Below are 24,940 nucleotides of genomic sequence, written 5' to 3'. Positions count from 1 at the left end.
CATGCCACAGGGACAAGCTGTGACGCCTGTGAGGAAATGTGAGAAGGGAACAGCCAGTAATGTGGTGGGAGAATGCATGGCTCTTGCATCACAATAGCACACCTGCACATTCATCCCTGTTGGTATGTGACTATTGCTCTCTGCGAATTTTTTTCATTTTTGAAGTTGAAAACCCTGTTGAAAGGATGGAGATTTGCAATGATAGACGAGATAAAAGAAAATTCGCAGACTGCACATCGCACAATCCAGCAAGAGGTGTACCAAGACTGCTTCGGGAAGTGGACAGCATTGGGATTAGTCTATCAATTGCAGAGGATAGTATTTCGAAGGAGACCATGCACAATAAGTGAAAGGTAAGTGTAGAAAAATTTTGTGGACAAAGTTCCAGAATTTTTTGAACAGACCTCAAATATCTTTTATGAAAGTTATGGTGATCAGTAAGTAACGTACATTTCCACCCACAGAGAACTTACATGTCAGAAAACAAGTGACATTTCAATATACTGCTTCAGCTTTACATTTTTAGAGTCACATGTAGAACTAATGTGTGCTCTCTATGTATTGAGATAAATTTGTTTTCATTATTAGATGTACTACTTATACAATAAATAATAACAGGAATCTTACTTTGTTGCTCCTTTCCTGTTCCCTTATCTCGGGCCGAAACATGGACAATTCCATTAGCATCAATATCAAAAGTGACTTCAATCTGCGGAACACCACGTGGAGCTGGTGGGATGCCCACCAACGTAAACTGACCTAATAATTTATTGTCAGCTGCCATCTCTCGTTCTCCTTGATGGACCTTAATTTCTACCTGTGTCTGTCCATCAGCAGCAGTTGAAAATACCTGGAAGAAAAAAAAGTATAAAGATTAAAGTGATTAAATAAATGACTTATTTCCAACAATTTTTCTATTAATAATGGTCAAATCTCCCCTAGAGGGATGGGTTGTAGAACACAATTCACACAACTGGGGCCTTGCAGTTTTTGGCGACATCTGTCGCCCAACTGTTATACATCATCGCACTTGATATAAAACTTGATATAAAACTAGATAAGGACACAATTGCCTGTATGAAAATACGTTTTACTTCTAGTTCGTGGTCAAGAATTTCACGTCTCACCTTAAAATTAACTTATTACCCTCAAATGCCATTACAGTGTGACACACTGACAAATATTTAAGAATCCAAAAGACTCACAAAAGCCTTCTGCTGCAAGATCTGCATCACCCCAGAAAATTACACCATGTGACAGTACTGAGTGGAAGTATGCTAATAATCCCATCAGAACAAGGGAAGAGACTTATAAGTGCAACACACACGGATCTAAGGCTTTTTTTAAACTTATCCACATGCTGTTGCAATATGATACCTAAAAACTACAAAGATGGAGTTTCATATAGTAGGTGCCTGCTGATTTCCACTTCTGATACCTGTAAACCATTTTTTTTTTTTTGCTTAGAATTTTCTAGTGGAAGTCTTTTTATACTATGAGCTAAGCTGTTTGTTGTGAAATAGTTTTAAGCCTGTTCTGTGTCGGGGGAAAATTCTCTCAAGAAAATTATAAAATACTGCAACAAAACTGCTGATGAGTACTTACCTTGATGAGAAATGTCAGTACTGCTGATAGATGCACACATAACAGTGCACACACCTTCGTAGCTTTTGGAACTAATCTTTCCTTCCTTGAGAAGAAGATATAGATAGATTGGAGAATGTTAAAAAGGAAGGGCACGTCACACACACCCTCACAATAGGCCGGTCCCTCTCATCCTGAGGTCTGCATTACCTGCTCTTCCCGTTTAACCTTCCCCAACCTATCTCCCTCTCCTCCCCACGGCAGTAACTATTACTTCTAAAAGCTAGGATACATGTGTGTGTGTGTGTGTGTGTGTGTGTGTGTGTGGGGGGGGGGGGGGGGGGGGGGATAGGGGCAACTGAAAGCTTTGGCATCATAGAAAATGCAGACACGAAAAACTTTCTTGTTCAGCTCTACCAGGGCTGAGTTTAAGATATACCGCTTTCATACACAGGAAAACACAGTGACTGCCTCGTAATTTTTTTTATTGTATGTTTCAGCCTCAGATCACAGAAGAGTACCATTACTGGTTTTCATTTGTTACCAAGTCATATTTAGATGATTTGTTTAAAATAAAAGAATGTAGTAAAATACCAAGAAACTGAAGTACAAAACAAATTAACTTCTACATACAGCCTTGGCATTTGAGGCAAACTCTTTACAGCAATATACCACCATTCTCACCTTAGCCTTCACTGGACATCATTACCCCACGAGCCTAGTTCAAAAGCAGATTTCCTGGGCCATCATATTCAATCCTGGTACTGCTGATCCCTCCAAATAACTCTGGAGCAAACCACTGGTCGCTCAATAATATCCTGGTCTGGAATGTATTAATCAGCTACTTTGACAAGGCACTGACTTCCCAAAATCAGGCCCTGAATTGAGATCCATTCAGTACAAGATTTTTCCCACCACACCTAGAACAGCTTTTCACCACCCCCCTAATCTAGGCAGTATTCTCGTCAGACTCCATGCTGCTCCTGCACCCATCTCCCTACCGTATGGCTCCTACCCCTGTGACTGACCCCACTGCAAGACTTACCATATGCACTCTCCAACCACCACCTATACTAGCCTTGTAACTGGCAAAACACACACTATCAAAAGGGAGAGCCACCTGTGAAATGACAGTGTAAGCATTGTTCGGCCTTTTACATCAGCATGAATACCACCAAATTATCAGTTAGGATGAATGGGCACACGCAGACGGTTTATACTGGGCAACACGCAGTATCCTGTTGCGCAGCATGCACTACAACATGACAACTGTGATCTTGTTGCCTGTTGCACCACACCCGCCAGCTGGATGCTTCCCCCAGATACCAGTTTCTCAGAACTCTGCAGGTGGGAACTAGTGATGCAACATGTCCTTAATTCCTGCCACCCACTCGGCATTAGTATGTGTTAATTTCTTCCACCTTTGCATTTCTGCACAGTAACAACTCTTTTCTGTCCTCCATTTGATTTTCTACATCTTTCATTTTCTTACCTGTCTATTTTTCACCACCCCCCTCCCACCCGTTACGTACAATGCACTTGGCTTTTCACTCTTATTAACTTGTGCACGATGTTTTAGTAGTAATCTCTGTCTTGCGTATTACCCTGTCTTCCACCTTTAAGCTCTCAGGTTTTCAAATCTCACCCAGTGCAGCCCCAACAGTCAGTCCTTCCATCTCATCCCATCCGGTTTCTCGTGACCTGTGGTTCTGAGTGACTTTCTTGAAATCCACCCCTTTTCCTAGACCTCCCCATTCCTTTTCCTTCACCCCTCTTCCTTCCCCTTCAACCCTTCTGCCTGAAGAAGCAGCCACTGGCTCCGAAAGCTTGCCTAATTATAACCTCCTTTTAGGTGTGTGTGTGTGTGTGTGTGTGTGTGTGTGTGTGTGTGTGTGTGTGTGTGTGTGCTGCCGCCACTTGGTGAATAGACTTTATCCATCCAATTATATTATTTTGTTGAAAGTTTTGATACTTTGGTCGACGTATCATCTTAACCAGGAGAGTTACGGCTCTCCAGAGACTAATGATTTTTGTTCTCTCTCTAATAGAGAATTTGGGTAAACTCATGTCTGGTTGTGAAGTATGTGATGCCCACCTAATTAATGGATCAGCTGTCTGGCTCTTTTTTTAAATCACTTCTTCAATTACTACTAGGAAGAACTACTTTGCATTTAGCAGCCAATGACTTTAATTTTAACATCTGCACACTGTTACCATACCAGGAAGCTGAATATAATTTGCTTTATTGACTTAGTTCTTTTCGTGACCAATAATGCTCCAATCTGTAATTCCTTCGGTTTTACAGTTCTGCATTTTTGTGTACAACAACAACTGAACAGTTTCGTAGTTTTGTTTGCTTGCATTCTAAGCCTCTGTTACGAGTAGCCTTCTATGTTAGATAATGTTGTTTTGATCTCAACTTCTATTGGAATTGTCGCTGATCCATTCTGTGTGAAATCTGGGTTTCCAACGCACTACGTTCTCATCTATCACGTGCCCTTTGTAGTTTTTCCCACGGTCATCCTCTCATGATCGTGTGATGAAGTTTGCATTTATAATTATGTGAAACAGGACTTTTCCCTTCCAGCAATGCTGTTCCACCAGCACAGCTATAAATTATTTTATAGGAATCACATTAATTCCACAAAGGACAGGGGATTCAAATATATTTATCAATCACCACTGAGCTGTATTTCTACTGTTGATAATGGTACTGAAAGAATGGCCAAAGCATTACCTCAGTATCCAAATGCTCTCTACGAACCTTGGAATGTCCAAAAAGGATTTCCCAGTTATTTCCACTAAAGTTATTAATACCATTATCTTTAATTACTTAATGGAATTTTTAAAAATCCTATTGGGGCCTGTACACAATTCAAACTTATTTTTTATGTTACTGAATAAATTCTTCAGAAAGTTATTCAATGCAGTAATCTTCGATCTCTGGATACATAAAACACCCACTTCCTTACATTACACAAAACAATAATGGAACACAACATATTCCAACCAAAGCTTTTTTTTTTTGTAGTAAAACACACGCATTCCACGCACCACAACTAAATTTAAACTTGCCTGGCTCTTCTTTGTCGGTATTGTGGTATTTCGTGATATAAGCCTCGTGAAGACTCCACCCAGTGTCTCAATACCCAGAGACAGAGGTGTGACATCAAGCAGGAGAACATCTGTTACATCACCAGCAAGAACACCTCCCTGAATGGCTGCTCCAACAGCAACAGCCTCATCTGGGTTCACAGATCGACTAGGTTGCCTACCAAATATATCCTGTACTGTTGATTGCACCTGGAAAGAGAAACTGATGTTAGTATGCATGTAACATCCCTCATTAGTGTTTCATATTTCTCTATGTATCTACATCTGTTCAAAAGTGTGTGAATTCCTAAGGGAGCAAACTATCTACATATGCAAAGCAACAACTGCACAAACAATAATCTGGAAAAGCAGGGCACACTGACAATTTAAGACAACCTCAACAAATCAACATTGGCTGATCTGATTCTACAAGGAAGGAAGATTGGGTTTAACATCCCATCGACATCGAGGTCATTAGAGACTGAGCACAAGCTCACATTGTGTCAAAGATGGGGAAAGAAAATCAGCCACGCCTTTGGAAGGAACCATCCCCAGCATTTGCCTGGAGTGAAACCTAAATCAGGACGGCCAGATGCCGATTTGAACTGTCGTCCTCCCAAATGCGAGTCCAGAGTGCCAACCATTGAAGCTACAGCCATTGCTTTATTTCCCTCTTACACAAATAATCTGCAGTTCATCGCAGAATCTCAGGATGGTCAGAATTGGCATTGATATCACTGACGTTTTTGTCACATTGTGCAATAAAGTCACTTAATGGGAATAAAATAGTGACTAAGTTTTATGGGTTAGACACACAATGAAAATTCATTCAAATTTACAAACATACCTTTACTCATCCCTTCATTTCCAGCACTTAAAAAATAGAGGTGCCTTACAAATCCACCTCTCCCTCCCCAAGGTGTTACAATGCAGCAGCTAGAAGTCGAGATTTTTATAGTAATAGTCTTTAGGAATGGCACGACGTTCTTTATGGGTTCGAATCAGAGTCCAATACTTTCAAAAGCTGGACAGAATTTAGGCACAGTTGGGAATGTTTGTCAAACACTGCAAAGGACCTCAAAATTGTAGCACAAAGGTTCAACTCCACTTTTAAGACTGGCATTCCCTCCTCTATATAACTGACTGAAAACTTTCTTTGTTTCTGTCTGCCGAGCTAAGCCTGATTCGAATAAAGTCTTAGCATTCCATAAGCTTCGTAGTTAGTGATTTTCCTCACCATCTTCCTGTGCAACCAAGAACATTAGATTATTTCTGTGATTACTTTTAGGTGGCAATGAAATCTATTTATCCACATATGCACGCTACAAACTACTATAAATTGCATGACAGAAGGTGCCTCTTATCACTGCTAGCCCTCCCTTATCCTGTTTCCCTCTCAACAGTGTGATGGAAAAACTACTGTCTATATGATTCCACATAAGCTCCACTCTCAGTTTGCCTTCATAGACCTTATATGAGACATATGCAGATGGCAGTAGGACCGTTTTGTAGTCTGTTGCCTGAATGGTAACAGATCTTGCATCATGCCTCCTAATTGTTTTGATGTCTGGGCTGTTCGGGATCCCCAACTCTGACAGTACTTAAGATTGGGTCACAAAAGTGTTCTGCATGCAGTTTCCTTTACAGGTGAGCTACTCTATCTTCGGATTCTCCCAATAAACCTAAGTCAACAATTCACTTTCCCTGTAAGTGACCTTCAAGGTGGCTGTCAGCAAGCAGTTTCAGATTGCTGTACATCATATATGTGTGTAAGATAATTTATTTATATCAAGAACAAGAGCAGTCCTGACACATTTACATCATAGCTTTATTGGAAAAGAAGATGATTTATGGTACATTTTCTATGAACATTTACGCGAGAAGCATCTTTCCTATTGTTTTACGACCTTTTCTTTTTCCTAATATTGAATTCCACCTTCGTCACATACTTTTGTCTCCATTAATTACCTGAATCATTTTATCTCAACACAAATTCTTTCAATCTCTACATTTGCAGAGACAGTGGTGTACAAACTTTTACTACTCCGTTGGCTGTTGGCTTTGTGTCTACCTCGACTTTGATGTGTTCACTATACTGTTTGTAGTAGCTTACCAATATTCTTATTTTATTGTTCATAATTAGTTCTGTTCCTGCAACCCCTATCACCCTCAACTCAACTAATCAGAAATTTGACTTCAATCTATTACTTTCCCTTTTCAAATTGTCTAGTGTACCTACCTGATTAAAAGATCTAAAATTCCACACTCTGCTCCATTAAATGACAGTTTGGTTTTTCCTCATGTCATCATCCTGATTAGACCTGAAAGGGGCACTCCGGAATATTTTACCCATGAGCACGCCGTCATTAAGCCATACAGTGGAGTTGCATGCCCATGGGGAAAACAACAGCTTTAGTAGTTCCTTTCTTTCAGCTGTTCACTGTACCAGTAAAGCAAGGCAACTGTGGCTAGTGCTATGAGGCCAGATTAGTGAATCATCCAGACTGCTGGCCCTCTTTGGGAACCACAGGTTAGTCTGGCCTCTCCACAGATACTGCTCTATTGTACTTGTATCTAAGTTATGGCTACCTGTGTTGTTGAAGCATGCAAACAATCCCTCCTCATCGATGTTCATGGTCTATGGAGATTTTAGTTACACAAACTAATGAAAGTAAGGTTATAGTTTCATAGCCCAACAGTATCAGTCATATAGAGAGGGTATAAAGGAATTTTATATTGACATGTAGGAAAGTTACTGCAGTACTGTATGAGAAACACACTCTGCAATCACATCGCTGGTTATGGGATCCGCAGAAAATCTAATTTAGGTTTGATAGGCAGGGATTCGATCATCACTACCCCTACACAAATGTTCAATATCCTAACCATCAAATAATCTAGCCTGTGCATAATCACATAGGAAGTACTGAAATCAACTACTTAGTTGCAACATACAACTACACTGAACATTTTTACACCACAAAATTTTGGATGAAACTGTACATCATAAAATATCAATACCAGCATGTTACTTTCTTCTCTCATACATCACTCGTAGCGCACCAAGTATAGAGCACACCACATACAACATAGTCGTGTTCTTACCTTAGGCATTCTTGTCATGCCACCAACAAGCAATACTTCTCCAATATCCCTCTTGTTCACTTCGGCATCCTGGAGGGCCTTCTGACAAGGCTGAATGGTTCTTTTAATGAGATCCCCCACAAGGCTTTCAAATTTTGAACGAGTTAGCTGAAATCAGATTTCAATTAGCTGACGTTCTACAAAACTATCTGTGTACAATAAGACTAGACAAACTAAGCCACCTTGAGATTCATGTGCTTGGGCCCTGAAGCGTCCATTGTAAGATAAGGAAGATTGATATCAGTCTGAAGGGAAGATGACAGTTCAATCTTCGCTTTTTCCGCAGCTTCCTTTAATCGTTGCATGGCCATTGGATCCTTTGTAATATCAATGCCTTGCTGCAAGAATATGTGTCACCAAAATAAGAACAAATTACATGAACACAACACACAAAATTAGCAATAATATTTAATTGTGTAAAAATATATGTAATTAAACTGTAGGAAACCTACATCTTTCTTGAACTCAGCAACCAAATGGTTGACCAGAACATTGTCAAAGTCCTCTCCGCCAAGGAATGTGTCTCCATTTGTCGATTTTACCTCAAAAACTCCTTTCTGAATTTCTAAAATAGAAATATCAAAAGTACCTCCTCCAAGATCATAAACAGCTACCCTGAAACAGTAACACAAGATAATTCACAAATTGAACTTTCAACCAGTAACTAACTGAAGTAAATACAACTTTTGCTGACAATTTCTACCACGGAAGTGATCTGGTACTTAGGGTGCAATAATTCGTAAAGCAAAACCGAAGCAACAATCAACCTGAAGGCTGCTTTTAAAACAAGTTCTGTGCCAGTCCACAAACACCCCCCCCCCCCTGCACTCACACATGGGGAAACAAAGAAGGGGATGGGGCTTAGCAATTTCTAGAAAGGAATGGAATCTTGTCTGCTGGCAACTTGGGTGACAATGCAACAAAACTGGTTGTGCAAACTTAATGAGGGTAAGTTTCCCAAAAGTGCTGGTAAAGCCATTGCCCCATATCACTGAGTCGATGTACGTGTAACACACAGGACAAAATGTATCCTCATTATCATACTTGACTGTACTCCAGACAGCTTGGCTTGTGCTCCATGTTAAATGAAATCCAATGAAGTTCCAGCAAATGTGGAAGAATACATAGTGTAATGTTCACATGAAGTTTTTTTTCTTACGATTAAGGGAGTAACAGTTTAATACTGGATCCCGTATGACATACCTACTGACGCTAATTTCCTCTTCTGCCACGTCATCAGACAATTCCTCCCCCTTATAGATGCCTTCAGTGTACTTTTTCAACCCTATCCCACCCCCATCCTCTCCCCCTTCCGCATTTAAGAGTGGAATTCCTGCTGCACTCTTAGTTACTACCCTTTCCTCTTAATTTCGCCAGAGGTTGTCTGAGTTTTCTATATGCTGAATTAGTCCTCCAACCTTTATTTTTTAATTTCTTCTTGCCTTTCCTCCATCCACTATACCTTTGCTGCCCTGATTTTTTAAAATTTTTAGTTTGGTTGTTTAGGTTTATAACTTCATCTGGATCCCAAAAGTGAAGCTACAATCCTTGGTCATTGATGAAAACATTCCAACATTGTGTCTCAATGGCCACTGAAGCCACTGGTGTGTCTATGGTGTAGGAAATCTGAGCTATCTTATGCTCCCAAGTACTGAATGCCCATCTGTGCAATGTCAAAACAATGCTAAACCTGGATGATCTCGCTATGGCAATAACAAGAAATACCAATTGCAACTCCTCAACAAAAGGAGCCATTGGTGGGTTCAAAACCAGATAAAAAAGTAAAGCCCTATTTGATATCAATACTGTTCCATCAGTCTTGAGGAAAGATATTCATAATGGTCTGGAAAAAGTTTCTGAATACTCAATTTTTATACTTCTTTCCCTATTACAAATCCTTGAGCATTTTCACTCCCCTTCTTCCTACGTGCACATACACAGTGCAGAACTTTCATTGCAACTACTACACTGCACCTCTGGCAGAATCTGAGGCACGTTCACACTAAGTCTACCAAAATGCTTAAATTTCTGTTTCTTGCCCTGTCTCTTAAATCTGAGCCTAAATAACAGCATGTCAGTAAGTTTTTTCCCAATTAATCGGACAGCATCTCACAGTTTCTGAAGTTCTAGATATAAATACCAGTTACTCCCACTTAAGGTGTGAAGTTCATGGATACACATTCACTGAACATTCATGTATACATTATAGTGAATATACATTCTTTGGTGGAATATAAGGAGAGCTCACTTGGGCCGTGTTACATGAAACAATAGTGTTTGGAGTTCTGGGTTCCGCAGGACACGGCAGACAAATGCCACCAAAGTGAGGTGACCCATGCAGCTTTCCTATCCTCTATGCCCACTGCTCTCCTGCCCCTTCCTGACAACAACCACCCTACCCTCTCTTCCTCCCTACTATCTTTCTCCCCTTGCCCAAACCATCTAACACGTAAGTATGCTGCTGGTCCATGTCGACAGTCCTGGTAAACACTGAAGTCCCCACGGCACAGCTCACCTGATTGTATCGTAGTCCTATGTGATGATGATTGAAAAATACTAAGTTTAGTGAACAGGCACATGCAAGCAACTATCCAACCTGCACCACAAGAGTACAAGAGTGTGGAGAGCATTGGCATCAGCACCCTTCTAATCAGACAGGAGACAACAATTAACCACAGAAGAATGTTCCTTGCAGACACGCAAACCCATCATCTACATTTAGAAGCTGTCGAAAACAGAAGGAAACTGTTTAATCTCTGCTGTGGTGACATTTAGATGCAGACATGTGTCTTACCAAATTCTTAGGGGCCTTCCAGGTTACGAGGTGGCAAATGTGCCGTGTGAAAGTTCCCGAGTGTCACTATCTGAGACTGGATTAAGGGATGTGGGAAGCACTGGACTTAATGAACTATGGCAATGTATTCATGACACAGGGTACACCTGCATCCTGCTGCATAGAAACTGGTTGAAATAAACTGCTGTGACTCCAAGACAGCTTTTACCACATTCCATACAGGGACCTTAAACAGTAGGATACATGGGACTGAAGATAGGTTACAGCAACTGAAACTAAATAATATCAAGAGAGATGCAGTGGGGTAGCAGAGGGGGTATAAAATGAACACTATCAGAGCAGCAGTGAGGGACTGTCTTTTTGTATAGCAGAGCTTCACAATATCATTTGAGCACTCTCCCTGCACTCTCTCTCTCTCTCTCTCTCTCTCTCTCTCTCTCTCTCTCTCTCTCTCTCTCTCAGGGCACGACAGTTGCGACTTAGTGGGGGTCACGGATTCACATTCCAATCTGCGGTGCGACGAATCAGATCTTTTTACACAAAAGTATCAATTTGCAAAATGTTTAGTTTATCAAAGCCAATTTACAAAGGCACTGGGAGTCTTGTAATGTCAAAGAATATGTAAACAGAAAATATGAGTGATTTGACCATTTACAAGTGATTTTAAAACTTTAAAGGAAGCTCACTGATGAGGAGGAAGAAAAATCAGGAGAGCAAGCAATTTAGATGAGCTATAAAATTGCATTTATTTTAAGTAAAGCCTTTCTACAGTTTCACGTATAGCAATTTATTAAAACACTTTGTAGTTGCAACTGAACATTTATGTCCACTTCATGTAGAATAGTTTTGTGTGCTGGCGTTATCAGACACAGCAATCGTGCCTCCCATGCAGGGTATGGCAGAGAATGTCCAGAGCCAGCTTCCAAACTGACACCCAGATACAACCTCCAATGGCCATAGCAAGACTTCCCATTGCCATGAAGTGTACGTGTGTGTGCATGCGTGCGTGCATTCATTCGCGTGTACTATTGCTACAAAGGGAACTAATTCTTGAAAAACTAGCGTTAGTGCTGTTTACTGTTGTGTTATTGTGTTTCACACATTGATTTGCTATAAGTGAGTGGCTGCCTTTCCCTCATTTTGGGTATTGCTCGATTCAGGAATTTCCATCATTGTTAAAAATATTCAGAAACTTTCTCACAAGGAAATGTCAAAATGTATTACGATAAGATTATTAAGACATCAACTGATAATCAAAAAATGAAGTAAATGAAACAGGTAATTATACCATGGATCTATCACATCAGTCAGGATGTCAGATTGCACTGTTATGACAAACAAGGAGACCATACTGAAGTTATCTGAAGACTTCTTCGAAAATCTTCACAGAAGGAAAAAATTCAAGAATACAACATCCATATGACTACACCTAGAATCTTAAAAGAGTAAAACTGAAAAGGCATTGCATGAGGTGACCATATCACCAAAACCCTTTTCTACAGCCTTGGAAGAGGTCTTAAAATCATTTAGATTGGATGCAGGAGTATGGAACTCCACCAGTGCCAGTCGCAAGCCTGGGGCCTCACCTTTTAAGTGGTGAGGAAAGAGGTGGCGGAGGAGTAACACCCTCATTAAAAAACCTGGGTCCATCTGGCTCCCGATGGTATTACCCTGTAAGGGCCCCTCGCCAGGGTAACAGTTGAAGACAGACAACGGTTGGAAAGTGGAAGAGGATTTTACAAGTCCTAACAGTGGAAAAGGGGAAGAACTGACTTCGTGTTTCGCATACTACCAGTGTGATCCCTGTGCTGTCAGGGGGCTCAGCCAAGTGAGTACTTAACAGCTCCACACACGGACTGACTACCGTGCTGGGAACCTAACATGAAAGGAGCCAGGTGCAAGGGGAAAAGTGAGGGGAGGGGGAGAGGAGCCTGCACTATGGAAACTGGGTTGGGAGTTCATCCCCAAATGGCTCACACTGAATGGAAAACGTTTGAAATGGAGGTCAAACCCCAAGGGGACCAAAAACCCTGAAAAGGAGATGTAAACAGCAAACTAAACAATTGCACATACAAAAAACAGAGCAGAGAGAATAGCCAGGTCGATATAAAAAAGTTCACCAAGAGGGAAGGGAGGGGAGGGAGGGGAGGGGGGCAGGGAGAAAGGAGCAAGGACAGGGAAGGAGAGTAACACGGACGGTAATGTAGTCTGGAAAAAGGAAGAAGACTGCAATAGCTCGAGGCCCCGTGCGCACCACACACATACCCACAAAAGGGACTGTGGGTCCCCTGGGGGAGGAGGTGAATGGAGTAGGTATCATAGTAAATCCAAACATAGGAGATTCGGCTGAGGACAAGGAATGTAGTGGAGGACTTCATCCAAGTATATGCACCACAAACAGGAAATAGAGGATTTTCTAGAGGTATTAGAAAATATAGGTGTGGAAGCAATAGTAATGGGTGACCTAAATGCGCAGGTAGGCAAAGAAAGGCTAGGGAAGGAGGAGATAGCTGGCCAATATGGATATGGAAGGAAAAATGAGGAAGGAGAGAAACTGATTGATTTCTGTGAAAGAAACTGGCTGATTGTGGGTAATATGGTTCCATAAAAAGAATAGCCAAATGGTAACGAGATATGGATGGAGTGATAGACGGACGAAGACAGTCATCGATTACTTTCTGATGGAAAAGAAAAATCGGAGACAGTTGATGGATGTAACTGCACTCCGAGGAGAGGCTTTTCATGGAGACCACTAAGTGGTGGTGGCAAAGATGAGATTCGATGAATTGAAAGGCATAAAGGAAGAAAGGAAAAGGAAAAAAGTGTGGAAACTAAAGGATGGCATGGTACAAGAAAAGTGTAAAATCCCTAACACCGAGTACGGCAATGTGGAAGACGAATGGGGTAAGTTCAAAGAAGCGTCTGTAAGCTCTGCTGAGAAGACCTGTGGCAGAGTGTCTGAAAGGGTAAAGGAAAAGAAGACACGATGGTGGAATGAGAGGTGAAGGAGGCAGTAAAAGAAAATAAAAAAAACCTGACATGAATGGAACAGAGACCAAACAGCTGAAAGTAAAAAGAAATACCAGAATAGTAGAAATAAGTGTAAGAAATGGTAGCAGAAGAAAAGAGGAAAAGCTGGGAGAAATTCACCCGAGAGTTGGAGAAAGCTGTTACTAGTGGTAAGAGGATGATATATGGAATTACAAAGAGTATGAGGAAGGAAAAAAACACAAAACTAGTGAAAGGGGAAAGCGGAGAGCTATTAATGCAACCAGAGGAGATAAGGAAAAGATGGAAAAGAGTACTTTGATAAATTACTAAATGTGAAGAGCGGGAATGGAAAGGGAATAGAAGCAAGGCAGGCGTCTGGAAGAAGAGGATATAACGATGTTAGAAGTGGAACTAGCCCTGACGAAAATGAAAACAGGAAAGGCACCTGGGATAGATGAAATGACCGTAGAGATGATAAAGGCAGCTGGACGAGTTGGGCTACAGCGGCTATATAGACTAATAAGATGCATTTGGAACCAAAAATGTGTACCTGAAGAATGGGGAAAGGGAATAATAACCCCAGTTTTCAAGAAGGGTGAGAGGAAAGTATGTGGCAACTATCGAGAGATCACACTCATATCCCAAATAGCAAAACTAATGGAGAGGATACTGGAAAGAAGAGAGAGAGAAAGTGAAAGGGCAGTTAGAAGAGGAGCAGTATGGCTTTTCTCATGGTAGATAAACAGTGGACCCAATCTTTAGTATGAGACAGTTGATGGAAAGAGATGAAGCTGTTACTATTTGCTGATGATATTGTAGTGTGGGAAACAAGAAGTAAGGAGGTACAAAAACAAATACACCCTAAATCATATGGTCGAGAAATATGGAATGAAATTTAGTGTGGAGAAAAGCAAGACCATGGTGGTAACCAGAGGGGATAGAGAGGGCAAGGGACAAATTCATATTAAGGGACGGGATATTAAAATAGTAGACAACTTTAAATATTTGGGAAGTGTATTAATGGGGAATTCTCGTTTGGAGACAGAAATTGGCAAAAGAATACATCAGAGTAGTACATTTTACCTGTGTGTGAGGGGCTTGGTGTGGGGAAGGGAAGTGCCAATGAAGTGCAAGCTGGTGCTATACAAGACTTGCTTCACAACCATACTAATTCACGGCTCAGAGACTTTGACTATGAGTAGAAGAGAGGAGAGTAGGATACAACCAGTGAAATGAAGTTTCTGAGAAGTATGCTCGCAAGACAGAGAGAGAGAGAGAGAGAGAGAGAGAGAGAGAGAGAGAGAGACGATGTTAGGAAGGAAATTGGAGAAGTTGACTGAAAAAATTGAAAATAATAGATTAAAACAGTTTGGGCATGTGAAGAGGATGGGAGCGGGAAGAATACCAAGAAGAATGATAAGAGTTCAAGATTGAAGGCAAGAGGTCAAGATGAAGACCAAGAACAAGACGGATTGATACAACAAAGATGAGTTTCAGGAGGAGAAACCTGCCATGGAACCAAATTGTGGAAGAAGAATGGCGAAAAGACCTAGTAAAGTGGCGAAGTACCCTTGATACCCCAACCTGACCAGATGTTGGATAGAGGGGAAATGAAGATGACGACGATGCAGGAGTATGGATGAACGGATCTTTTCAGAACCAAGTTTGATTTGCAAATGGTGGTTTGCCAGGAATCCAACAGAACTTCAGCAAATGACGGAGGAACTGAACAGAGTAAGTAATGACAGAAGACCAGTAAATTAATTACAATAAGATAAAAATAACATATTACATTGCTGCCTAAGTTTAATAAACACAACACAAACATGTTACAGACTTCAACTGTTGTTGTCTCCAATCCCGAGACTGGTTTGATGCAGCTCTCCATGCTACTCTATCCTGTGCAAGCCTCTTCATCTCCCAGTACCTACTGCAGCCTACATCCTTCTGAATCTGCTTAGTGTATTCATCTCTCTGTCTCCCTCTACGATTTTTACCCTCCACGCTGCCCTCCAATACTAAATTGGTGATCCCTCAATGTCTCAGAACATGTCCTACCAACCAATCCCTTCTTCTAGTCAAGTTGTGCCACAAACTTCTCTTCTCCCCAATTCTATTCAATACCTCCTCATTAGTTATGTGATCTACCCATCTAATCTTCAGCATTCTTCTGTAGCACCACATTTCGAAAGCTTCTATTCTCTTCTTGTCCAAACTATTTATTGTCCACGTTTCACTTCCATACATGGCTACACTCCATACAAATACTTTCAGAAACGACTTCCTCACACTTAATACTCGATGTTAACAAATTTTTCTTCAGAAACACTTTCCTTGCCATTGCCAGTCTACATTTTATATCCTCTCTACTTCGACCCATCATCAGTTATTTTGCTCCCCAAATAGCAAAACTCCTTTACTACTTTTAGTGCCTCATTTCCTAATCTAATTCCCTCAGCATCACCCAACTTAATTCGACTACATTCTATTATCCTCGTTTTGCTTTTGTTGATGTTCATCTTATACCCTCCTTTCAAGACACTGTCCATTCATTCCGTTCCACTGCTCTTCCAAGTCCCTTGCTGCCTCTGACATAATTACAATGTCATCAGCAAACCTCAAAGTTTTTATTTCTTCTCCATGGATTTTAATACCTACTCCGAACTTTTCTTTTGTTTCCTTAATTACTTGCTCAATATACAGATTGAATAACATCGGGGAGAAGCTACAACCTATCTGCACTGCAGATAATTTCCTGTGTCAAACTCTCACCAATCTGGACCAAACCTACTACAGGCCACAGACTGGCCAAATGCCAAATAATGACACTTAACTGGAGAGATCAGGGTTCTGGTAGCACATGCTTGGTATGTGAACAGGTTGTGTTGATTCCTTGCTCATATTCGCAGGCACTCAGATCTAGGCTGAGATTGTTGTTAGCATAGTTCTGCAACAGTTTAGCAGACACTGATCACGCATCTCACCAAATTCTCAAGGCCCTGGCAAGCTAGTGTACCATGGTTATATGCGAGTTCCTGGGACGTCAGTGTTTAGGATTGGATGAAGGAATACTAGGAGAAATTCAACAATGGAAAATCCAGGATGGAATGTAACAATATTATGAAGGAGAGCAGTTACTCACCACGTAACGGAGATGCTGAGTCGCAGACAGGCACAACAAAAAGGCCGTCAGAAAGTGACCTCAGCAGCCAGAGACAGCAGTCATTTGGTGTGTGTGTGTGTGTGTGTGTGTGTGTGTGTGTGTGAGAGAGAGAGAGAGAGAGAGAGAGAGAGAGAGAGAGAGAGAGAGATTATTTCTGATGGCCTTGCTGGCCAAAAGCTTACTTTCTGTTACTTTCCAACTATTTTTGCTGTGCCTATCTGTGACTCAGCAGCTCCGGTATATGGTGAATAACAACTATACTTTTCATAATATTGGATTATGAGGAGAAGTGGGCTGACAGAATTCTAGTAATGCTTTCAGCCCAGCGGACATCCCCTGCTATTTCTTTCGCAAAAAGTTTTGCTGAGTGAGCAATAACATTTCCATCTGTTATCGACATTCTTACTTTCCATGTAGCTAGAAATAAGTTGCCAAAGTTTAACAATCAAAGGCATCTTAGTAGTGCAGAAACTGTATTAAAAACAAATAAAATAATATATAGCAGGGTTATCAGAAGTTCAAAGGAAGAAAGACAGCCAATAGAGAATTGAGAACTAGACACGCCTTGTTACAGAGGAACAATGCAGAGAGAAAATTGGGGACCAGGCTTTATTATGAACAACGAAAAATTAAAAACGGCGTTTAAATATTGACGGACTATCAGTTCTAAAAGCAAAACTTGTTTCAATATAAATTATGGCATATTCCATGTAAATCATTCAGGCCTGTGTACCAACATGGTTACATTACTTTTTCCTACTTATATTTCTGCTAGCTCCTATGTCATCTTAAATGTCCAAATGTGATTTCTACTAAAACTAAGTTATAGTCATCGTTCTGTTATTGCAAGTTGTCGCTCTTACTAAATTCTCACTGTCTTTCCTAACACACTCAAAGAATTTAAATAGCAACAAAATGGGAAGTCCTGGATGGAATAATGACACACTTATGAAAAAGCTTGACTGTTACTAACCATATAACAGACATGTGGAGTTGTAGATACACACAACAAAAAGACTGTCAAACAAGTAAGATTTCAATCAAAAACGCTTTCATCGGAGTAAGACACCTCCCCCCCCCCCCACACACACACACACACAAATGAGCAACTCACACACACACACACACACACACACACACACACACACTACCACAGTCTCTGACTGCCGAGGCCAGACAGAGCAGCAGCGCATGATGGGAGATGCAATCTCAGTGGCGGGGATAAGGAGGAGACTGGGGTGGGGGAGGGACAGCAGGATAGGAGTGCGGGATGGTAAGTGTTGCTTGTGCGAGCATACAGAGACAAGGTGGAGGGAGAGAGTAGGGCAGCTAGATGCAGTCAAGAAATTAGACAGACGGCGGGCAGCAGAAAATGAGAGAAGTATAAAGACTGTGGTTATGTTGGTGGAATAGAAGGCTGTGTAGTACTGGAGTGGGAACAGGGAAGAAAATTAGTTGGGTGTAAACAAGGACTTACAACGGTTGAGGCCATGAAACTTAAAGGAACATAGAATATATTGCAGGAAGAGTTCATTCCCACCTGTGCAATTCAGGAAAGCTGGTGTTTGAAGGAAGGATCCAAGGGGCAAGAGCTGAAAAGCAATCATTAAATTAAGAAACATGTTGGGCAGTGTGTTCAGCAACTTGGTGGTCCAGCTGTTTCTTGGCCACAGTTTATCAGTGGTCATTCATGCTGACTGACAGCTTGATGGCTGTCACATCATGCCGACATAGAACGCAACACAGTGCTGCCTCTGATGGTGCACGTAATGCTTGTGACTGGACTGGAGTAGGCGGTGGTGGGGCAACGTATGGGACAGGTCCTGCATCAAGATCGATTACAGGTATATATATGAGCCATGAGGCAAGGGGTTGGGATCAGGATTTATCAGGAGTTGTGTAGAGATGGATGAGGATATTGTGTAGGTTCAGCAGACAGCGGGATACCACCCAGATATAGTGTGTGTGTGTGTGTGTGTGTGTGTGTGTGTGTGTGTGTGTGTGTGTGTGTGTGAGAGAGAGAGAGAGAGAGAGAGGGGGGGGGGTATTCTTCTGAAGGCCTTTTTGGCCAAAACCTTACTTCTTTGACATTATTTTGTTGTGCCTACCTGTGACTCAACATCTCTGCCATATGGTGAGTAGGAATCTATTGTTTTCATAACATGTCAACAAAATGGAAAGGATAGATTGCTAGTTATCATAGGGAGGTGGTGTTGAGGTGCAGACAGGCACAATCAAAGAGACAGCAAAATATTTAACTTTCTGACAAGTCCATCCCCATCCATCTTAAGTGATTTAGGGAAATTGCGGGAAACCTTAATTAGGATGGCAAGACAGGTTTGAACCATCGTCCTCATCTGACATTGCTTATGAAACCAACAGCTGACAGTAATCCATCAACATACTGTTAAAGTAGGCTACCAAGAGAGCTGTTAAAGTAAACAGGTCAAAAAACCAAATCTGTAGGTAATATCACATCTCAAGTTTGTTGTACTGGCATTTGTTTTAAAGATGCTCAGAAAATTCTCTCCACATATACAGTTCGGAGACGAAAAATTAGACATCATTGCATAACGCCATACAAAGTGTATAAACTGTGCACTAGTTTAAAATAAAATTGCCTTTTGTATGTTGTTAGGGCAGTTCTGAAACTTCCTGGGAGATTAAAACTGTGTGCCGAACCGAGACTCGAACTCGGGACCTCACAGTAGAGCTTCTGTAAAGTTTGGAAGGTAGGAGATGAGGTACTGGTAGAAGTAAAGCTGTGGGGACGGGGTGTGAGACGTGCTTGGGTAGCTCAGTTGGTAGAGCACTTGCCCACGAAAGGCAAAGGTCCCGAGATCGAGTCTCGGTCCGGCACACAGTTTTAATCTGCCAGGAAGTTTCATATCCGCGCACACTCCACCGCAGAGTGGAAATCTCATTCTGGAGGGCAGCTCTGTTTATTATAAAGAAGCATGTACTATACTGGTCTGATATCAATTTTATAAGTAAAAGAAACTTACACCTTATCTTCTGTTTTGTCCATGCCATATGCCAATGCAGCAGCTGTCGGCTCGTTAATGACACGCAACACATTCAAGCCTGCAATCTGACCAGCGTCCTTCGTTGCCTGAAATAGAGAATGCATTCGGTTTCAGACTTACAACTATTTTGAGTAATCATTATTTATAATGTCTGCACACTCAGAAAATTCTCTCTTCATACATAATTCAGAGACGAAAAATAAGACATCATTGCAATAGTTCATACGAACTATGGTACTTTAAGAATTTTTGTAAAGTATGATGCGGTGTGAAACACAATCTTTACCTGACGCTGCGAGTCATTGAAGTAAGCAGGCACAGTTATCACAGCATTCTTAACTGATGTATTGAGGTAACTTTCTGCAGTTTCTTTCATTTTCATTAAAACAAATGCTCCAATTTGACTTGGAGAGTACATTTTCTTATCACTGCCCTCTACCCATGCATCACCATTTGATGCCTTAACTATCTTATACGAAACTGTTTTCCTGCAAAAGTAAGTATTTGTAAATTTAAACAGTTTACGGTTATCACAATGCAAGAGGTACTCATGAGTGGTCATCACATTTAAAATGTCCATGCATTTTGAATTAACATACAAAAGGTATTCTGTCTCACTCACACTGACTTGTCAAGACCAGAAATTTATTTGTGAAGTCACTAGAATGAAGTAATTATGCGACTTATTTTTTTAGCATATTTTCAAAACATGAACAGGAACAGCTGCAAACTGATATGCTACGGTATTATTTCCAGAATAGGTTTTAATTAGCATACTGTTTCATAAAAAAGAAGGTGAAGTGTAATCAGAAAGTCGGTTTGGGATGCGCCATGTTTTACTCAGCATGTCCTAATGGAAGTGGTACAGTACTGCCTTCCCCTGACCTTAACTAACTTATTGTTATTTAGGCAGACTGACATTTTAAAATGAACATCAAAACATGATGAAATTTCACATTAACAAACACTGTGAAAGGTGATAACTGATGTACAGATCCTAAAAGTGATCGGAGATAGAAACTCAAACTGCGGATCTTCTAGTACTGATGCACTGAGACACACAATCATTTCATATTGTGAGATTCTCATGAGGGATTTAATAGTTTTTCTGTTGACAAGGTAATGCCAACAGTGGCTGAATAATGTGAAGTAGTTTTTGTGTGCCCATAGAAAAAGAGGAGAGTTCTATTCTTTTGTTTCATTTATCAGTAGAGTACTTGGTATAAACTGTTTGTATAAAACTGAATATTTTCTGTAATGTGTGTTCTATAAGTGAAACTTTCTTTGAAGATATTAGTTAAAGTAGTCCAGTTATTTTGTTCTAAGGCTATTTCATGGGAATGATGAGCAAGTCCCTTCAGTACAGGGCCCAATAACTTCGTGATGCACGCAGACACATTTTGTTGATATATGTAGTGTCAAAGGACAGCCGTCTACTGTGTGTGAAGTTTTCACTCTTCAAACTACGAAAGAAAAATGTTTCTGTCCGAAACTTTGCTGTTAATAATGCAACTTGCATTCATTGCAAGTCAACAAAGTTGTGCCATGGAACTGTTACCTTCCACGTAAAGGTAAAGGAAAGAAAAGCAGGAGAGAGTAGAGAATATGCAATAAAGGTGTTCAACTAAAAATAGCACAAACTTCCAAAACCGGCTGTGTATGTTCAACACACAGTAAAGCTACAAGTAGTGAAGTTAAGTATTACAGTTCAATTTGGTTTGTGGCTTCTGAATTGCTCTTAATAATCAAGTACAACAAATGGAAAAAAAAATCTTACTTTCTAAGAAACAGTAGCAAACGTGGAAGAATAGACAAAGAAACCAACAGGAAAATTGAAAGTAAGTAGTGAAGGTGTAGGAAAGGAAAGAAATACCAGCATAAAAGAGAAAAGTAACTCAAATGGAAAAGCTGGACAGAAATAAGATGGGAAAGAGACATGAAAACACTGGCAGTACTTGAGGCAGATTATAGTTTATTATCCACCAATGACAAGATCATTAAAGATAGAGCACAAGATCACATAATTAAAGGACTGTAAAGGAAAACTACCTTGGCCCTTCCAATGAAACCATCCAAGTGATTTCTTTGATTTGTTCAGAAAAATCACAGAGTCAAAATTAGATTGATCAAATGGGGAAGCAATCCTTCCACCATTCATTTTGAGTACAGATAGTAGCATTAGTTTAGTTGGCAATATGTCAGTAGGTTCAAAAAATAAGGTATAATTTCTCTTTATAAGACTACACTGACATAACTGGACTTTGTTTTAATCCTAATCAACAGCAAAATTTGCTAAATGTAACCCAACCACATAAATACGTCGTCGTTCGAAATTCATCTACGGAGTAGGAGTTGTCGTATAGGGAGAATTACAACATCCATTAAGACCTTTTATTGACAAGGGAGCTGGTCAAATATTTTTATGCCTATGCCTGTGCACTTTCCTCCATTCAAACAATTATTCTTCCTGCACTCCGTACATGACAGAAGGGAAGAAACCCTACTAACTGGTACCCTCCGGCTTGCACTTTACAGTGGATCACAGGGTATAAACGTAGATTCTGTGCAACAGTGAAGTTAAGTTGTAAGCAACTGTCCTGATATGTTAATACATGTCTAGGGAAATGGCAGATGTCATAGTTAATAGTTATTAATACCATCCCACTGCCTTTCTTACAGAGAAAGGACACACATTGCCTGACTAAAAAAGTTAAGCCCCTAAAGAGGCAGTGGAAAGAAAACGAAACCTCAGTGGTTGAAAAGGTACAGAACTTTATTTTATTTACTACAATATCAAGTCAAATTTGCAAATAATTTGGCAGTAGGAACCCACTTATTAGGATGATAAGTGGCTTGCTTGCATGCATGCATGCATTAATTTGGATTGAAAGGGTGTTACACAGCCACAGTATCCTCTCCTGAGGCAAGCTGGCCTTCAACTGTTGTGGCCACTCCTTGATACTGTCACTGCATCACCGTTTATGTCTAAGCTAGTCCCACAAATTTTATCGGAGACAGATTTGGGGTTCTTGCAGACCACAGTAAAGCCTCAACATCAAGCAGACAGCTCAAAGATACACACTTCATTTGTGGACAAGCATTGTACTGTTGAGAAATTGCCACCACGATAATGTGACACGAGAGGTAACATACGTGAATGCTGGATGTCCCTGACATAGCATTGTGCCCCCCAGAGTTCCCTCAATTACTACCAGTCCAGACTAAGTAACACCTGATGGCTCTCCTCACCAGGTTGCAACAGTCATCAGGGTTAGCACAGATTTGTGATCCACCATTGAACACAATATGAAACCCTTCACAGCAGGCCTGCTTCCCAGTCATAGCACCACTCTAAACACTTGCTTGTGTTGAGGTGTTAGCAGCACCTACATGTGACTATAATTCCCTAGTATAGCTGCTCCTAATCTCTGACCAATGCTCTAGGATGACATACAAAGTTGTAGGGAGTCCATTACCTATTCTCTTATGGCAGGCACAGATGTTAAGGGGTTAGAATGTGCTTGGTGCCTAATACAGCAATCCTCTATTGGGGGTAGTGGTTAACTAGAATCTTTAAGACAAGTATGCCTCCCACTGAGTTTCCTTGCAGTCCAACACTGGACTTCTGTAACATCTGAATTCCCCCACAAGTCCAGATATTGCACAATTCAATAAGCCTGCCAAATGGAGACCCACACTGAAGCCCTTTCCTTATACGATCACGCACCATCTCTGTGTCCTTCACACATCTGGCACTTTTCACAACCCTTTTACAGGATGGGTGAGAAGTAACTAGGTACTGAAACTGACATAACTTTTATCCTGCAGAGTTATTTACTTGAAATTAATTATATACAACTATATGAGAATATCAGGCGCACGTTAAAAGTCCATTAAATTTTAACGTAGGGACCTTGGCATCAACCAATCTTCTCAAACAATCTGGAATGGAATACACAGCTTTTTGGAGGAAGTTGTGTAAGATGTTGATAAGAATAAGAAACTTCCTGAATCCGTACTTCCGATCTGTCCGATGTGAAAGTTTTGTCTGGTACACCTCTTTTGCCCAGCCCCATAAAAAGTCAGGTCTGGACTTCTTGCAGGCCATTCGTGATGTCCATATCTCCCCAGGAAATGTCCCACTCAACAATTGCAAAGATACATGGTACACAGTCTTGCATGAAGATACTGAATATATTATTTTCCCATCCAGATATCATGGACCAAATGTGATCATGAAGTATTTGAAGGTAGCATTCCCCATTCACTGCGTCAAAGGTAGTGTTCCCTGTTCATTGTGTCACAGACAACATATGGGCCAACGACATTCGTAGCTGATATGCCACACCGCATGGTCACTTTTGGACGAGAAAACATCCTCTACACCGTAACATCAGCATCCTGTGACGCCCGGTATTGGCAATAGTGCTGACTGATGAAACTTATCAAGAAATATGGCCTCATCACTCCAGAAGGTGATGTGATACAATTGGAGCCAATCTTAGTGCCAATCCAATAACAACACCCCATTCTCCATCCTGCAATCACAGTCTTCCAGTGTCAGCTGCTGCATGTAATGGGATTTCCATGCTCAAAAGTTTAATTTTTTATAAAATACTTGATGCACAGGTGCCCCACGAGTCCATTTTCACATGCTGCAGGCTGTATCGATTTCTTCAGGCTATCACTGCACGAGTTCTGCAGAATTGTCACATTCTCAGAACACCAATGACATGGATGGATCACCTGTTTTCACTGCATTCTTCACCAAATCTGTGGTCATTATCTTCGAATGACAATTTTTTATTGCCTCCAGACAAACTGATTCACTTCTTCCCTTCACTGTATGCCAGCAACTCTCCAAAAGAACAATCAAATTTCAAACTTCAAACTATGAAGCAATCCATGCAGTCGGCCATCTTTCTCACTGTCGAGTGTACCACCTCGGTATTACGCGGTATGGAAAATCACTATACTATTTAATGTTCTGTGTATCTGCACTGTTTCCAATATTATTCAACCAATATCAATTCAATGATACATAGTTACTTCCCGGCCACCATCATATTCTACCTAGCTTGATACCCAACACTAACACTAATGCATTCTGACAGCCGTTCTGTATGCCAGTGCCAAAACTCTTTA

At 40.8% G+C, this 24,940-nt stretch overlaps 1 protein-coding gene across 1 annotated transcript in view; it reads right to left on the bottom strand.

Moving 5' to 3' along the window:
* Positions 1-24,940, bottom strand: part of LOC124619360 (heat shock 70 kDa protein cognate 5) — an 83,661-nt gene that overhangs the window by 15,709 nt on the left and 43,012 nt on the right. Inside the window, exons 5-11 of the mRNA XM_047145682.1 lie at positions 20,082-20,283; positions 19,775-19,881; positions 8,274-8,436; positions 8,004-8,159; positions 7,783-7,929; positions 4,660-4,887; positions 628-850 (exon numbers count right to left, since the gene is read on the bottom strand). Coding sequence (XP_047001638.1) covers positions 628-850; positions 4,660-4,887; positions 7,783-7,929; positions 8,004-8,159; positions 8,274-8,436; positions 19,775-19,881; positions 20,082-20,283 — 1,226 coding nt within the window. The remainder of the gene's footprint in view (positions 1-627; positions 851-4,659; positions 4,888-7,782; positions 7,930-8,003; positions 8,160-8,273; positions 8,437-19,774; positions 19,882-20,081; positions 20,284-24,940) is intronic.

Source organism: Schistocerca americana, chromosome 6, assembly GCF_021461395.2.
Source record: "Schistocerca americana isolate TAMUIC-IGC-003095 chromosome 6, iqSchAmer2.1, whole genome shotgun sequence".
Lineage (NCBI taxonomy): Eukaryota > Metazoa > Arthropoda > Insecta > Orthoptera > Acrididae > Schistocerca > Schistocerca americana.
This window is presented reverse-complemented; position numbering and strand designations above follow the sequence as displayed.